A 17,734-nucleotide genomic window follows, 5' to 3' on the forward strand; every position below is an offset into this window, starting at 1 on the left:
AACAAGTACAAGATAAAATTCTAATGTGCTATATGCATTTCTGTGTGTCCTGCTGAAGGCCAGTTTGGGGATAATGTTGAAATCTTTTGGAAATGCAGTCAGATATTTTTTATTATTATTTTGTTTAATGACTTATAAGAATGTGTCTGTTGTAATGAGGAAGTTAGAAAGGAATTAATTAGTTAAAAATAAAGAAAAAAATAACTCTTAGAATAGTAGTATCTGCATTACAGGACCCAACAAAATCACTTGTTTCAGTTGCCTAAGCAGATTCTTATCAATGCTAAGCCATTGTCAGAATATGTAGTTTTGGACACTGAAATCCATCAGAGTTAGAAAAGTTAAAAAAAACACTATCCTTCTCAAAATCCTTGTGACTTACTTACATCAGACAAATAACTTCACTGGGAAACCATCTCTTCATGAAGAAACAAGTTTTGTCATTGATTCAAAATCCAAGTAGATCAAATACAAATTGTTCTAAGTGCAAAAATTGAAGAAACTTGGGAAAATATCAAGTGTAATTGGAAAATCTGTGATGGCATCAAGAGATGAAGCAGTTGAAATAAAAGGTTTATACAAATTTCTGACACCATTGTATTCTGTATAGCTCTCATATTATCACTGCCCACCGAGTACTCTTCAGTTCAACAAGATATATCAAACTTTTTGCTAATTTCTTGGCTGAATTTTCATCTTGTTCTGGAGTTAAACTCTCAGCATCCCTGCTGGAGGATCTTTCTGACTAGTTTAAGTGGATACCTCAATATGGGAAGGAACCAGCCTAACACTGAACATACGTGTACCAGAGCTTGGGGTGGCGGCTCATGGAATGATTCTTCCCATTTGCTGGAGAGTCTTTTGTTGCCGATTTACTCAACAGGAACTCTTGAAGTTTCTGCTTCACTTCTGTACTGGCCACTGCCCCTATGACACACAATTAAACATATCTCGTTTTTACTTTAAAAATTACATTTTTAAAGAAAACAAAAACTATATCACAAAAAAAAACAGTCCACATCCTTGCTGCTGAAAGTGTTAAAAAATTAAAAAAATATTGGTGGAAATCAGTCAAAATGAGATAACATTTGGATTAATGTTTATCTATAGAAGACTGAAGTTGGTCGTAACCCAAAAATCCAGTGAAGTCATAAAAGAATCTTTCATCGGTAGATGAGGCCATTTATCCAAGACCAGATATATCTAAAGAATTTAGAGCATTTCCTAATAATTTCCAAATCCAAAACCAATGACAGAACTAAAAAGATAGGAACAAAAGGACATTTTGAGTTAGCAGTGAAGACTGTTTTTTCTTTTTGTAAAATGATAGTAATAGTGCAGCAAATCTGCCCTTTGAACAGTTTGATTATGAGCAGAATTCTACAAAAAGAGCCACCAATGAGCCTTTTTATTCATGCCACTCAAGAGCCTCTACCTGTGATGTCTGAAAGATGGACCACAGAAACATGTTGCAGTTGATAACTCTACTCTTATGACACAAAAATCACAGAAGGACCAACACAACAGAAAGACATACTGCATTTTGACCTCTCTCAGTCACTAGCTCAACAGAGCAAAATCAGCAGGGCACGTCAGTGTCAGGTTAAACTACTGATTCCTATTTCCAGCATGGGGCAGGCTTCTTTACTCAGTCATAATATTCTTTGTAAAAACGACATAAAAAAGGAAACAAAAATTATTTCAGTTTTCCCCAAACAGTGATAAAAAAGGGAAGAAAAAAAATGCTTCTTTGAAAGTAGCAGCACTAGGGAATACTGATACTCTAAGTATTTGGTTACCCAACAGCACAGCTAGCTGGTGAGCATGTCCCCCTGTGACCTCATTCCCATAAAATATCTCTACTACCCCTCAGTTTCAGATCCTAACTTCACTTTTTGTATGTTTCTTCCCTCCTCTACTCATTAAGCAGATCAGCAACAGAATATGCTGGGGCTGGGCCTGGGGGTCACAAGTGCTGCAAGAAATCAAACTGTAAAGGGAACCATGGAGTTCACACTACTGCCCATCCTCTGGCATGAGCATAAATAAAGTCCAACTGTTTGTATGGATGCTGATTTTCACACTACCTATAGGATCCTTGGGGCTTCTTCCACCCTTGCCTTTCTGGGTCATTAGGCTGGTGGTTTGAAAATTATTAATGTTGCAGAGAGCAAGGAACCCGACTAGACCAGACTGAAGAGGATAAACGAACAACTTCAGATTGCTAATGCTCTACCAAGAAAGCTTTCTTCAGACAGAGGAACAGATGTACCCCTCGCTTTCCCCCAAAGAATGTGAAAATAACACCACCACTGCCACCTAAACAAGAATTCTTTGAAAGCTCTGTTTGACAGCAATATAATGCTTTCAGGGATTCATTGTTTACCAAAGTAATGGAAGCCCGTGGACACCTTAATTTCTAGTCTACATTATGGTATACCCACAGCTGCTGAACTAATACAGTTTTCCACCCAAGAAAAAAAAGGCAAGAGTATATGATCCCCCTGAGCATTATGTACAACACTTTTCTCGTTTTGTCTCTGTTAGTTAATATCTTTTGCTCAACTAGGAGGCCAAATAACAATATCTCCTTGTGGCAGCTTCATTTTAAATACCTTCACAATCTATTTTTGCAACCCGATTTCTAAGCTGACCTGACAAAAGAGAATTATTTGTATCTGTCTCCCTCTAGTGAACACCAAATTCCAACAGCCTCCTTTATATCTGTCATTTACCTTATAGATATGTATGAGCTAGAAATAACTCTTTGTTGGGTTTCATGAAATGGTATCAAAACCAAACACAAAGCAGTTTGAACACATATTGGTCTTATAACTCAGGCAGAAGTATTCAGAAGTCTCAGCTGAAGATATTCTTAAACACTGTTATATTTTCATACTTGAAACAATGCTCAAATTACTTAAACAGTTATATGGCGTGATGTTTGGTAGCGATTTCTGTATTGCAAAATACACTCTTCAGAGAGAAATTCTCAAGTGAAGCTTTAGGCTTTCAAATTCCTTCTTATTTCATAAAAACAGCTATCTACTTGAGAGACATATATACAGGTCTGCCAAGAAGGTGCTTTCCTGCAGTTCTGCAAGTCTGCACACAAAAGAGCAGTGTGTTTTTGTGGGTGCAACAGGTGGCTCTGCCTTTCTGCAAGCACAGCTTTGACTACTCTATAGTTGCATATTTCACACAATAATAGAATTGCTTCAGATCCCTGTTCATTGTCCACTACAGCTGCAAGAAGGCATAAGGGAATATATTAATTTCGTATTAGGGTTCATGGTACATTGGTGCTTACTTTCTCGACCTCTTTCTTTGCCTCTGAGGGGAGGAAGCTGCTGTTCCCTGCGATGCCTCTCCAGTTCCTGCTCTTGTCTCTGCTGCTCCAGTTTCTGCTCTTTTTCGAGAAGTTCTTGCTGTTGTTTAATGGCTAGGAGTTCCTGTTGTAACTTGCACAGAACAAAAAGACATGAGAAAGTGCAGTTTGCAGTGTTTTCTAGGTCAATCCTGGCCAAAATAAACCTCTTAAATAACTGAGTATTAGTGCTTTTCTGTGTGCTTACACTTCTTTTTACCTCCTAACTGCCTTTCCTGTCTTTTTAGCAGCATAGTGCATTACCAGCTGTCACTAAAATGAACTCTACTATCAGGTAGCAGCTGGCTGCTGTGGTTTCTCATCTTTCTCTTTTGGCAAAAATGCATGGAAACTGCATAACACTCTTTGCCAGTGTGTCACCAAACCCTGGCTGCTGTGCTCAGCTGCATTTGTCAGGTTTGTCCAGCAGAAACGTAGCACAGTAATATAACGGCAAGTAGATCAGAAGAAAAAATATAAATAAAAAGAAAGGCAAGATCATAAATTCACAGCCAAAATCCATTATAGCAGTCCTACCATTGCACATGCAATCCCATAAATCTTTTTTTTTTTTCCGTTATGTGAGGCAGCTCAGAGAAGAGTGAAAACACAAAGTTTGCTTGGCCTACCTGTTTTACAAATGCAAATGTTATGTACTTGTCTATTGATTTGATTTGTGGGCACAAATTCAGACAGCAGCTGAAAAAAGCAGTCTTTTAATATACTCAAAATTGCTCACACTGAAAAGACAGCCATATTGAAGTCTGGCTGAAAATTTAACATTGTGAAATCGGTAGTCTGATTTTCTGTGGATTTACTGACTTCGTGAGTTTGGAGAGTCTTATAATACTACTTTGATCTGCTGGGAACAACTTGCTGGCAGTTATTTTGCTTGAACATACTTCTATCACCCAAATAGAGAGGAATAAGCACTCACACTCCATCACATAGACACAGGAACACTCCCTTTAGCTGAGTCTGTCTCAGCATATTCAGTTTGCAAATATACTGAGGGAAAAATTAAAAATGTTGCTACCTTTATGTGCTCCTGCAGCTGGGCCTGATGCTGGCGGGTCAGGTTTTCATGCTGTTTCTGAAACTCTGCAATCAGCAGTTGTTTCTGAATTTGCTGCTGCTGCTGGATCAGAAGTAGCTCCTGTTGTAGCTGCTTTTCACGCATAATTGGGTCCACCATGGGAACCATCATCCTGAGATCGGTTCGCAAGTCTAATGGTGAGATAGGCTCTAATCCCACAGGAACCTCCGACTTCACATCCACTGAGGGAGGAAAACAACAAAATATATACCTGTTAAATATAACTGGAGAAGCAGAATAGAGATGATTCCTACTGGGTAAAAGAACAATTTCACTCAAAGACTCCTTCAATGTACAGAGCCAACATTTATGAAAACTATACAGTATGCAAACTTCTAATATTTCTACTAGCAACCAGAGATTTTCCAAACCATTTTATCATTTTCCAGAAAATGTCTGGAAACAATATTCCTGGATTAATATTCTGCTAAATAGATTAACAAGCAATTCACTTCTAAAACCATGTCTCAGTCTTCAGGAGCGCTATTTAGTGAGAACCTCGCAGACTCTATGAATGCTTAACAACAAAGTGCTCTGGGCACTTCTTCAGCCTGATGTGAAGGCCTGTAGTTCTTTCTGGGTTGAAAGAGATTTTCTAAAAAGAGAAAGCTAGCATGTAGATTATCCAAAGATGGTGTTACAGATAGATAGCTATTGCATATAATATACCTGGATTTGTAGCAAACCCACAGGAGTAACACACCTGAAATTAGAGGAAAATATTGGACACACAACATGAGAAGGATTAATACAGCTTTTTGGAAAATCACCACTGTGCTTGGAGTAGATTAGACACCGTACTCTATGTATGTCTTGCAAGAAAATGAAAACACGTTAGATTATTTCAATTTGCTGCCATAATGGTATATATTATTAATCCAGCATTAAAATGAAGAATGAAGAAGACTGTGGGCTTCCATCTCCTGATTTAAACAGAAGGGACTAAAAATCAGAAGAAGAGAGAGAGATTTGAGGATTTTCACTATAATACTTTTAAAGCTCATGTTTTCATATTAAGAGATGAGACAGAGCATAACTTTACCTGTTAAAAAAAGAACAAAAAAACTAGCAAGTATCATTTCTACAAGAGGAAAACAGCACAGGTCTGTGATAGTGCTTAGCAGTTCTGATTCCATCCACTAGAGGACAGTGGAATACAAACACATTAACTGCAATTCCTGCTACTCAACCAGAAAAATAAGATTGTTAACTGGAAACAAACATGATGTCAGGAAACGACCAGGGAATGAGACTGTATACAATATTTCTCATTTTATTCTGTTACACCTGTATTTGTTTTCTGCGAGAAGACCAAAAGGAAGCAGTGAAAAAATCTAGCAAGCAGGAGCAGTAAAGCTGCAGAAGTCGAAACTATAGCAAACAGTCAGAACTGAACTCTAACTGCACAATAACACCTACTGGCATAAAATATACAAATTTACAACAGATTTTTAAAAAAAGAAGATGTGAGGCACCGGATTTCTTTTACTAACCATATTCTCTCATTGTCAATATTCTGGAAACATTTGCTAGGTGTTTTTGTTGTTGTTGTTGTTGTGTTTTTTTTCTTTTTTAATCCTAGCAACTGTGATTGTAAACCTCAGAGCATAATTTGTCTTCTTAACCTGTTATCCCAACAGAATGATTGTGTCTAAGTGCTTACTTTTGTTCTGAGACTAATCGCTAAATTATAAAAAATCACCTTTAACTTACAAAAACTACTCTTGATTATAAATAATTGCCCCAGACCAAGAGAAACAGACAGGCAAAGCCCCAGCCTTTCATCCCATTTATTCAGCAGCAATCCACATTCCATTCGTCTAGACTAAATATAGCTGCGTTTATACAAGAAATCAATAGTGCTTGCAGAGAGCAGAGCAAAGACATGAATATTTCATCAAACTCCGAGAGAAATGGCAATCAGCGAACTGACAGTGCTGTGCAGGCTCACTGCCCCTCCAGATAAGTCTCCAGCACTTGGACAATGGCTTGCTGCCTGCAAGTCACAATCTTATCATAGGCGCTCTGCTATTTTTAACATTAATTGCTATGTAGGTGACAAAGGCTTATCATGTTTAAAGTGCAGAGACGGACTTTCTTACAGCTTCTGTGACAGGATAATAAGCCTTACTAGGAGCAATAATAGTAACCAGAGCCGTGCAAACCCTGCAGGGTTTGGTTTGCAATAGTGTTTGCAAACTGAACCCTGCAGTTGATTTTGCAGATACTGGCTACAAATCAACCCCTACAAGTCCTCATGGCGAGTCAGTCTGATTACACCTCCTATTCCTGCTGAGCATCCCACCTCTTCGTTCTAAGAGCTTTTCTCTGTAACTGTGAGGGAAAGACTCGAGACTTTTCTAACAATGGAAATTTCCTTCCACAATTTGTAAAATGGAGAACTGAAATCACGCTCAGTTTGATAAGATACAGATTTTCAAGAATTTTTACACACTCAAATAATAAATCTAATACCGGAACACCTAATTCAACAGATTCAACTTTAACTCATACATTAATTCAGGAGAAAATAAACATTAAAGTATTCCTAGAGACTTGAATACATAGAAATCAATATAAAATCTTTCGTGTCATTTAAAAGCCAACGTTTAAATAAAGACAAGCAGTATTTCCTGTCATAAATATTGCTAACAGTAAGTTTACCTCCAATTCTACTAATAACTGTTGACACAGCAGATATTGACTTTTGGTGGTAATTGCTGTCTTAAAACTCTAACAGTTAATAGTGAAGTTGATAATAGTTAACCTCCTCAGCCAGATGATTCTCAACAAGTAACCATAAAGCCACCAAACAATACTGTGTTACTGCCTGCTACACGGGCCTGATGCCACAGGCCATTTACATTCTTCTTACTTGTTATCAACTGACAAGGAAGAGACAAGGAAGCCCTGTGGAGTTACAACAGTGTGAAAAAATGTGTAATGGAGCAGAGAATCAGAATCAGTGTCTTTAAAAGCTTTGACTTTTAGCTGAAGCATCTTCTCCCCACCACCCCAACACGATTTTAACACTAGAAAGACCAAAGGTGATGCAGGATGTTTATTCTCAACTGGGCTGTGTGTATGTGTATTTCACCCCATCCACACTGGGATATATGTATTTTTGGGGTACAAAAAGGAATGTCCTAATCACCATGCTCAACTTTCAAGAACTATTCACAAGAAGCAGTGGGATGTAGAACTTCCAACAACTGATGCATCAAGATATTAGCCAAAGAAGGAAAAAGATGGGTAAGAAAAGAAATATGTATAATAGTTTCATAAAGACTACCTCCACTTGAAGGCGCCCCATTATGCAGAATTCCTGGTGTCACCAGCCGAGCGAGGTCCTAGCGGGTACAATTCAGGGTGGGACACTGCCCTGCTCTCTCTCTGCCGTGGTCTGGAGTAGATCCTTACCAACATCTCTGCTGACTACAGGGCAAGCCCAGGGAGTCCCCTCTACAGATAACTAAGGTCAGACTCTCAGAGCTCAAGTTAGCTGTGGTGAATATGACAGTAGACTGCAGAATGAAATGTTAGTGTCAGCAATTCCAAGAAAAATGTCAAAATTTTAGCAGAAAACTACTTAATTTTCAGCTATAAGTAACTGCAAAAGGCTTTTTTTTTTTTCTTTTTGTATAAAAACTCAACAGCCTTTATCTTGAAATGTAACAATAAAAATAGTCTCGGAAAACTTCCATATCAATTATATTCCATAGCGGCACTTCCTGCAGTGCTTTTGACATTCTGTGTAAAGAAAATAAGATACTTGGAAAACGTCATGATTGTTGAGTATATTTAAAGACTTGTAGCATATTTAAAAAGAGATAAAAGAGCTTGTTTTAACCCTGGTGCCTTGCTTTTTGAAACAATTTCTTAAAATTGGGAATCACTGAAAAACGGTAAGTCTTTCACTAAGAGAGGGCATTTCAAGCTTGTTTCTAGCGACTAGTTTCAATTTCTGCACACTGGTAAATTAAAATACACGAGTCTTCCAAATCCCAAGTGCTAAAAGAAAATACCAGGAAATAAAGCAGCCCACTTTCTTCCTTTTCGTTGGCAATTACCTGTCTTGGCAGATATTTATGCCATCTTTAAAAACAGGAGCCTAAAGAAGGGCTGCTGCAATCAGTTGAACTGTTGCCATTCTTTATTTGAGATGTAATGAAGAATTCTAGTAGACTTGCTTACCAGAACACGTCGAGTGCATTTTTGATTCTTACATTCAGAGAACTGTGTTAATTTGCAGGGAGTGCAGGGACTCGAGTTAACCCTTTCACAGTGGAATTTCTCACACAGCTGACTGTGCTGTTGGGCTAGGAGAGGGAGGCAGATGGGAGAGAAGAACAGGGAATGAAGCTGGTTAGACTCTTGCTCCTGCTTGTTCATCCAAGGCAGCATTTTACTTGAGAAGCAGTTAAGGTTTATGAAGTGAGCAAGGAGGCCTACAAAAGTTGGAATGCTAAACTAAAATTACATGTGACAAGAGACAGAGGACAAGCTCCTCCAACTAGCAATTTCAGTATTAGGCAATAAAAGTGTATTCCTGAAAACAGACAAAAACAAGTAAAGTTTTGAAGAGTAATCCTGCCAAGAAATGAGCACACCTCATCCCAAACATCAACTCAGTGAAGTATTACAAAGAAAGGAGAATGGGAGAACTGTTTATACTAGTGCTACTCCTTTGAACTCTCTTCTACAAAACAGAACCCACCTGAAGTGCTTATTAAGTTGCATAGTACTTTGCATAGTTTTCATATGCTTTTCATAAAATGAAAACAAACCAGAACAGTTTTGCAAATTTTAGTGTAAAAGAGACTGCCTCCATTTGACCTCTTCATTCAGAGAAAGTGAAAACCCTCCCTGTTTCAGGATTAGCCACCAGTAAATCATGACATAATCAGAGGACTAAAGAATTTACAGAAAATAGGTCTAAATAATGGAAAGATGGAAGATCCACTGAAAATGAAGACAACGCACTATATTTACGTTCCAGCTTAAACACAGAATTCTCTGGATTTAAGTACCACGTCATTCAGGACTTGAAAAGCACTGATACCTGGAAAGCCATAAGACACCAGTAACAAAGCAGAGGTGGGGCACAAAGAAAGGAGTTAAAATTTCTGAGCAAATTGGGGCAGAGCTTTCCCTGTTGAGAAGCACTGTTACAGGAACATTGCTCACTGTAATCTAAGAGCAGTCCTGGCATAACGATAAGGCACTGCTTGCCCTCACAGCCAGTGTAAATAAAGAGGTAATAGAGCAATGTGTCAGCTGTGGGCATGCTGGGAAACTAAGTGAGCAACTTGGTTTTGAACAGCCATGACTAAAGAGGATGGAGTCTGGCATGAAAACCACTATACCAATTGCTTAACATACTAATTTGCAGAAAATTTTCCTAATTTGGAGCCTACTTCCCACAAGTCACAACTTTCTGATGGAAGCCGTGCCACTACAAGACCTGCACTACAGAATGCAGGAGCTAGAAGTTAAAATTTTAAGAATAACCAGTACAGAATCAGAAGTCAGATGTTCAATAAACTGTGAAAGGTTAGGTTACTCCCATGGGATGCTTTTGTCATTCCAACTTTGGTGACTAAAATCTTGTACATCAATTTTCAGCTGGTATAATCTGTCATCCCTCTGTTGACTTCAGTATAGGCAAAGCTTCTTTATGCCACCCATGAAGCTTGATCCAGAATCTCTCTCACGAGTATAGGGGTGAAGGAAGATGGCCTTGAGAGCATCTCATTTTAATATCCTTAATGTGACAAAAGTATCTGGATTTTGGATGGCAGTTGGATTTTGTAATAAAACTTTTTTTTTTTTCAATATTTAAAATCAACAGATTTTTTTCTCCATTCTCAAAATTAAGCTAAGAGGTCCACCCAAACAAAAACTAGTGTCATTTATATTTCACTCAATGCTATTAAATATTTTTGATTAATTATACTTCTTTAATCATAGTCTGGATTTCAGTTGTCACAGGCAAGGGAAACAGAAAGGAGACAGTAAATATAAATGGAAGACTTTTTTTCAAAGGCAGCACCATGACTTTTTATGGCAGTTAAGTACCCAACTGCAATCTGTACTTTTAAAACTTCCTCACTTGGAAAGGAAAAACACAAGAAATTAACACATATTGCAGATCAGAGAAAATATTTTATGGTTATTTTCTTGGATTATACTTAAGGAGTCAGTAATCATTTTAGCAGCACTATCACAGAATTAGAAGTATAAATGAACTGTCAAATCTGATGAGGCACTCAAATGACTTTATGGTATTAAGGAGAAGTGTAATAAATTAGACTAGAAATGCATTCCCTTTTGTTCTATAAACGGGATCTTATCATGATTATACCTTTTCCCCATTTCTTTTAAGTGTTTGCATACATGTCATAATGAGAAGTAAAATAAATGCAAACAGCGATCTGGGCTTTGATTTACCATTCTCTTATTTCCCCAGGGCCTGGAAAGGAAGCTCAAACAACCACAAACTTCTAAAATATCAGTGAGACGCCTTGAAATACCAACACTGAAGTTACAGCTAGCTGGCTTTTGTAAAAAATCAAAGGCTTTATTATATTGATTTACTAAAATCAGATTCCTTCTCTGCAAATACGCTTTTGAGTCAAACAGTCATAACAAACACAAACATAAATGCCATCTAATTTGTTATAGCCAAGAAGTTTTTTTTTTAATGGTAGTGTTTGCTGTTTCTTCTACAGTGAATACATGAGTGAAAGTTCCATTTATGAGCCTGCCAGAGCTCATGCAAATATCAGGCCTACCACTTCTGTTAGAGGAGTAAAAGCAAATGTGCCCAGTAAATCACATCAGAATGTGAAACACTTTTAAACTCAAACCTGGGATGATCTGTTATCAAGAAACCCAAGCTGAGCTATATTTGCGTTTCTGAGTTACTTTATATTTCATCTGAAGAACTGTTACACATGCATTCTCTGCACTCATCAGCACAAAGGCCCATGTTCACTTTCCAGAGAATGCCCTTTGAATATCCTGAACTCTGGATACTTCTGCTGCAGGCAACATAAAAACAGGACAAAGGCAAATGCATGTGTAGTTAAAAATGTAGAATTTCTACATAGCTTTCTTTTCAGTTCCAAAGTTTATGGCATACTAGTAGTATTATTAACACCACAATACATTGGTGTTAATGATGCTGTTAGTACATGGTATCAAGTTAGTCTATTTGACCGTAATGTGCCCACACCTGTGACAAGGGTATACAAGAAAAGACAGGGAAGATTACAAAATAGCATTGCTTTAGCTGTGTATCTTCTGCACATGGATCAGTACCACTCTCAACCAGATCATACTGAGGATGACAAACAAGGTTTGATTTGGCGGTAGCACTGCTTAGCAATTGCAGAACATAGTAGGTACAATCTGTGTCCAAATCAACACGTGCCAGCTTATCTGCTGGTCACTTCATTAAATCCTGACAATTAATTAATGAATTAATTGATTAAAATGCAAGCATGCGTGATATGAAGCTGTGGGCATGCACTTGCATACATACACAATTCTCGCATCATATCCTGAAATGCTCAGAAAAAGCAAAGAGCAGACATGACACAAAAGATACCTCTCACCTCCTTTTTCAAAACAGATGTCACATACACAAGAAAAAGGTGATATGCTTTTAGTTGTATCAGTATTACTATACATTAAAAGATGGAGTACAAAGCCCTCCAGGATGCTAAAGATGACTGAAAGAGCACCATCGGATTTTCTAGAGACCTGCTACCATCTTTTCCTGATGTCCTATTCAGAGACAATATAAGGCTGCTGAAGGTGGTACCAAATACATCCAGAACATAGATTTCCACTTACTCGGCTTTCATCTCACCTATACCTGTGAATGATACAGGCATTCTGCTCCCCTTCATACCACTTTGCCTTGGACTGCAGCATAGTCAGGGGAGTCTCTCCTCCTCTGCTAATATAAAACACCCAGTATGTTTGCACAAATAAAATGAATAAACAATATTAGATCACTGACTTGCCATTTTTCATAAGTGCAGCTGTTGGAATACTGATATCTAGGAGCAGAGATTACAGAATGCACAGAGAAAAAAAAAAAACACTACAGGGAAAGCAGGGAAAATGAAAGGCAAAGAACAAAATCATAATGGTGATGTAAAGCAAACCAGGTAGAGTTTATTAGACTGCAGAATTGAATTAGGAGTGGCAGAAGATGAAAAAGGACATACAAACAATGGCCGTACAGCTGATGGGAATATTATGCAGCTGTTGAGAAACGAAGTTGGATGGATTAAGATGTCAATAGACAGCAAAGATGGGCTGCTCTAAAGAATGTAAGAGAGAGTTCCGGAGGAATATTCATCTTAGCTTGATGAAAGGGTTGTGAAGGTTTTAAAGGTCTTGATTTAATCTACTTTTTGCTGCAGACGGAGCATATCTTTCAGAGAACAACCTTGACTACCATGCAGATGGCCTCATTTCCATTACTAAGACATTACATAAGGCAGGCAGTCCAGTAAAAGAGATTACATAAAATATACAAAAAGCATTATGAACTCATAATCAAGGAAATACCAGTCTTCCAGGATGCTTACTTATGTTTTTGGCTTATTAATGTGAAGACAGTTTTGATTTTATAGTGTATAGATTCTAACCATAACTATTTGCAGAAAATAGTAACAAAAAAGAAGTGTTTCTCTCTCACATTCTGTCAGTTGGGATTTGGAGGAATTACTTGAAAAAAGGAGTCAGACATCTCACATTCACAGTTGTAATCTAAATATTATAAAATTTTTCCATTTTATAACAAAACGGTATCCTGGCCAAATGATAATAATAATAATAATAATAATAATAATAATAATAATAATAATAATAATAAATTAGCTGTTTACTTCTAAGATCAAATAATTTTCATGAGCTGAAGAAAATCCCAAACTAGAGATATAATATCTAGTTCTTGTACTTTTGTGACACACTTACTATCACCAATATTACTCTGCTTATCTCAATTCCTCCTTTCCTATTTTGACTCTTCTCACCACAGTAAATGGTTCCAATCCTATTGTGCCCAAACTGTTAGTTCACTTTGACAATATACTTGGGTTCCTTGGAACCATGTGATCTAAATATCCGCCAGGACTTCCAAAGCTTTCAGATGGCAAAAGTACCACCAACGCTGCACTCTGTATGACAGAAAGAAAATATATTGCTATTTTCTATAATAATGTAACACTAAACATAAAATAGTATTCATGGACTGTACTGTCCAGACTGAACAGATCTCTGGAAAACATTCTCCGGAATGTAAAGGCCTGATTTCAGCCACCAGAGGGAGTCAATCTTGTTTTCCAAGTCAATCAGAACATTACAATGAACTGAAAAAGCACTGTGAAAGGTAGAAATTACTAATAGCAAAGTTTATACCCATGTATACCTGGATACCAAACATTATGAAAGTAAAGCTTAACTGGGATTTAGTTTATTGATATGACAAAATCACTCTTTTTCTTTAAATGTTCATTAACAAAATTCCTATTAGTACATGACTTTGGACTAATGACTTTGGACTAATTAGATTTTAATTAAGGATTCAAATACTAATACTTGACATCATTAGAATGATACATCATGCTTCCATCAAACTTACTATTCTTTCTTTATTTGACTTCAAGTCACTACCATGCTTTTACGTTGGTTTCAGACATATGCTGTCTCAACCCTAAAGTAAAAATACAGCAGGATGTCTTCAATTTCTTTACAGTTAAGTCATCTTAATCAGCAAGTAGAATTACGGACTTATGATGGCGAGTATAGGAAAGAAACTGCCATTTCTATTCACTCTTACAAACAATTGTCTTCGTAATTTTTGAGCACTGGAAAACCAACCTATAGGGATCATTAGGATAGTACTGTTATTTTGGCTGGATACATTTCCCATGATTATTATTCTAAACAAATACTGAATAATGGTTTTGCATTCTGTAATATTCCAGAAAGTAATGCAACAAGACACTGCTAAGAAATACGTCTCTGTTCTGTCAAAAGAAACAACAGTAACAGAAAAATTCTACACACTTTTGACGCAATTTAGTAAGTATGCAGTTAAGAAAAATGGAAATACAAAAGTTATTACCCATTCTTCTTTTCCCGCATATCAGTAGGTCCATTTCTTACTAGTGGGTTGGTTGTTTCTTTCTTCATCTCAACTCATCTGAGAAGCAGGCCAGTCAAGCCAATGGGTATTTCTTCATTCTCAAATATAAGATTCTTTCCTAAGCAAGCTTTCCCAGAAATTAAATTTCATACTAAGAAGTCTAAAAAAAAAAATCAGAGGGAACTCTACTCAAATTTTAGAAATTTGCAGACCAGGCATGAAACATGCATACTAGAATGACTGCTTAAATGGAGTCAAGCATTCAAAATTACTCTTCAAGAAACACTTTGGGTCCTTTGAGAATCTCAGCCTAAATCATTTAAATAAAACCTAGTCATATTGAAACCTCCTCCTCCCAACTTAACACATTAATCATTCAGAATAGAAGTTCCCTCTCATCAGAATTAAGACCAAAAAAAATCTTAGCTCATTGCAGTTTAGTTCTGTTGACTGAGCCTTTGAACCTGGCTTCAAATATCATCACAAACTGAGATTCTGCAATACAAAAGGCAACATGAAAGTAGATGCTCTGTTTCTGCACTTTAAGCAGAATGTTTTGCAATCAGTGAGACAGAATTAACGATATGTTATTACTGCATCAGGGCATTGCATATTAGGATTGGGAGAAAGCAGCACAACTCATTTAATTTTTGGCATGGAAAAAAACTGTCATGCTGATTGCAAATCACTGAGAGAGCTTGGTACCATATAGAAATCAAACATGTTCACTATAATAAGAGAAAAACTGGAATAGTCTGAGACTTCATCAGTACACTGCAGAAGGCTGGATCCTTAAATTTTCAACAGAGCATCTTAGTTGCAGCAGCAGTGTTCCTTACTAGGCTCTTCTGTTCAATATCATTTATTTTCTTTCTCAGAAATGTGCATATGGCCTTTCAAACTTTGTTTCATTTCCATAAGGAATCACATCTGATACATTTGGGAAATGTGTATTGTTTTTTTGTTTTTTTGTTTGTTTGTTTGTTTTTTCTCTTCCTTTATGCATTTGACAAATTAGGTGTTTAAAGGATTAAAAGCTTCTGTTCTAAGGGGACTATTTTCTTTTGTGAATATTATACTCCACAAAGCAATTTTTAAAATAACAAAATTGAGCAAGAATACAAATAAATAACAGAAGTCAAGAAATGTTACTGTGAAGTACTTCCAACACTCTTAGCCAAACAAAGAGCTTGACTTAATCCTACCCATATTTTAAAAATTCTTCCTGACAACAGTAATCAGCCCAGTTTTGAGTTTTCTTCTCTCTTACTCAAAGTGTTTCAAAAGTTATCAGGAAGTTATTTTCAATAGTTTTAGTACATAGAAAATATTATAGAGTATATTAAAAGAAGTAGGAATAAAATGCAAATAACTTCTGATATGTCCAGAAAGTATAGCTTCACTTTCTCTGGCTTTTATATTTATGTCGTGCACATTTATATTTCTCAGAATTACAATGCTAAGAAATGGGAAATTATTTTGGCTAATAAGGTTATTTACACTAATTTTTAGATATGCTCGTGTTTGGTATTCTTCCCTGAATTAGTATCTGATGGCAAACACGTGAACTGAGACTTCTACTGTTATGGATTTCCCTGCAGCCAACCCTAGCCCAGAACTCTCTCTGTTAACAATAAAGTTTAATTGATTGAATGAATGCTGAGACCATGGTAGTATATCCATAAACCATGTTTAATGAAATGTCATAGGAACTGAAGCTGAAGAATATACTGCATGAAGCAGACTTCCCCCTATTCACCAACATAAAACACCATTTCCTACAACTACCATAAAAGCTACATCACCATCAGCTCCTCCTTGTTGCAGACAGAAGCACCTCTTCAGAAAGCACAGGTCTAGACATGGCATAAATATTTAGAGAATTACCAATAGTCAGCCTACATGAAGAAAAGGAGGGTCTGGTGGTGTCACTGATTTCACTTACTCCAAGTATGTGAATGCTACTCTGACAATTCAGAGCTACGCACCTGATGAAACACCACAAAGCAAAGCCGATACCCAATACTATTACTTTTCACTTTCTCCACAACTCAAGTCTCAAAGTGACAAACTGATTAGATCTTGGTTCAGAAAGAGCTCACTTATACATCCATAAAATTCCATTTAATTTCCAATAATAACTACATCTGCCAGAGAAAAAAAATAAAATTAAATTGATAGTCAATACACACAGAACAGGGTTTTTCAAGGATTTACCTTAAATGCTTTCTGAATACAGGTAAAATTAATGGCTTACCTTCCATGACAAAGACCATAAAAAACTAGCAGATGATCTTTTTTAAAAAAATGGGAAATGACCAAATGTCACTGTCTACCTACCTCTTAATTCACCCATCTCCAGAACGTGCACCTTCTTTTATACGCTTTTGTTAGCTTGCTTCACCTCACCTTAGAGGTCATTCTGGTAAAGAGGCTAATTTCAGACTGGGATGAAGTTGCTGAAATCCCACTACTAATTACAAGAAGGCTGACTTCAGACAGTGTCACACGATAGTTATCAGCTACCCCTACAAAGGCATGGAAATGAAATGCCATAATGTTGCATGACTCCTGGTCACAAGGCTGAACAACTGTAGATCCTGAACTCTTTGGAACAAGAAGATCAAGGACTCTTTGTTTGTCAACAGTGACATATATGACCTAATAAATATGACAACATTTTGTACAAATACATTTATACTGACAGCGTATTATTGTGGTATAAGATGAACAGACCACCAACACTACTAGGTGGGATCACCCTTTCCATTGACATCGGCAAACTATTACAGTGAATAGTTTACAAGAAAATCATTAGGAATCATTTGACGTTCTTCTGTTGAATCATTTACATTATTTTTTGCTGCCAACCATTTAAATTAAGCTTATTGAAAAGTTTAACTTTTGACTGGAAATTATGATATACACAACAGCATATTCAGCTTCTGAAGTCCAAACACAAGCCAAAGGACCCAATGATACAACCACATACACAGTTTAATGTCACAATAAATGCAGTACAAAAATCAGTATTTGAAGTCCCTTCTGCCATTAAAACCTTCAATTAAACTCACTGAAACAGAGCCTCTTGACTATCATCAAA

General features: G+C 36.9%; 1 protein-coding gene across 13 annotated transcripts in view; it reads right to left on the reverse strand.

The window, feature by feature from the left end:
- The window catches only part of HDAC9 (histone deacetylase 9), a 479,837-nt gene that overhangs the window by 229,704 nt on the left and 232,399 nt on the right, over positions 1 to 17,734 (reverse strand). For 8 of the 13 annotated variants that reach the window (XM_083825977.1, XM_083825985.1, XM_083825982.1 and 5 more), the window contains 3 exons: positions 4,404 to 4,645; positions 3,311 to 3,461; positions 801 to 927 (listed from right to left, as the gene is read on the reverse strand). In XM_083825977.1, coding sequence (XP_083682103.1) covers positions 801 to 927; positions 3,311 to 3,461; positions 4,404 to 4,645 — 520 coding nt within the window. Of the gene's footprint in view, positions 1 to 800; positions 928 to 3,310; positions 3,462 to 4,403; positions 4,646 to 8,657; positions 8,681 to 14,610; positions 14,789 to 17,734 lie in introns of those variants that run through there. The other 5 variants (XM_083825984.1, XM_083825986.1, XM_083825978.1 and 2 more) reach the window with 5 other exon arrangements.

This window comes from Anser anser (assembly GCF_964211835.1).
Source record: "Anser anser genome assembly, chromosome: 2".
Lineage (NCBI taxonomy): Eukaryota > Metazoa > Chordata > Aves > Anseriformes > Anatidae > Anser > Anser anser.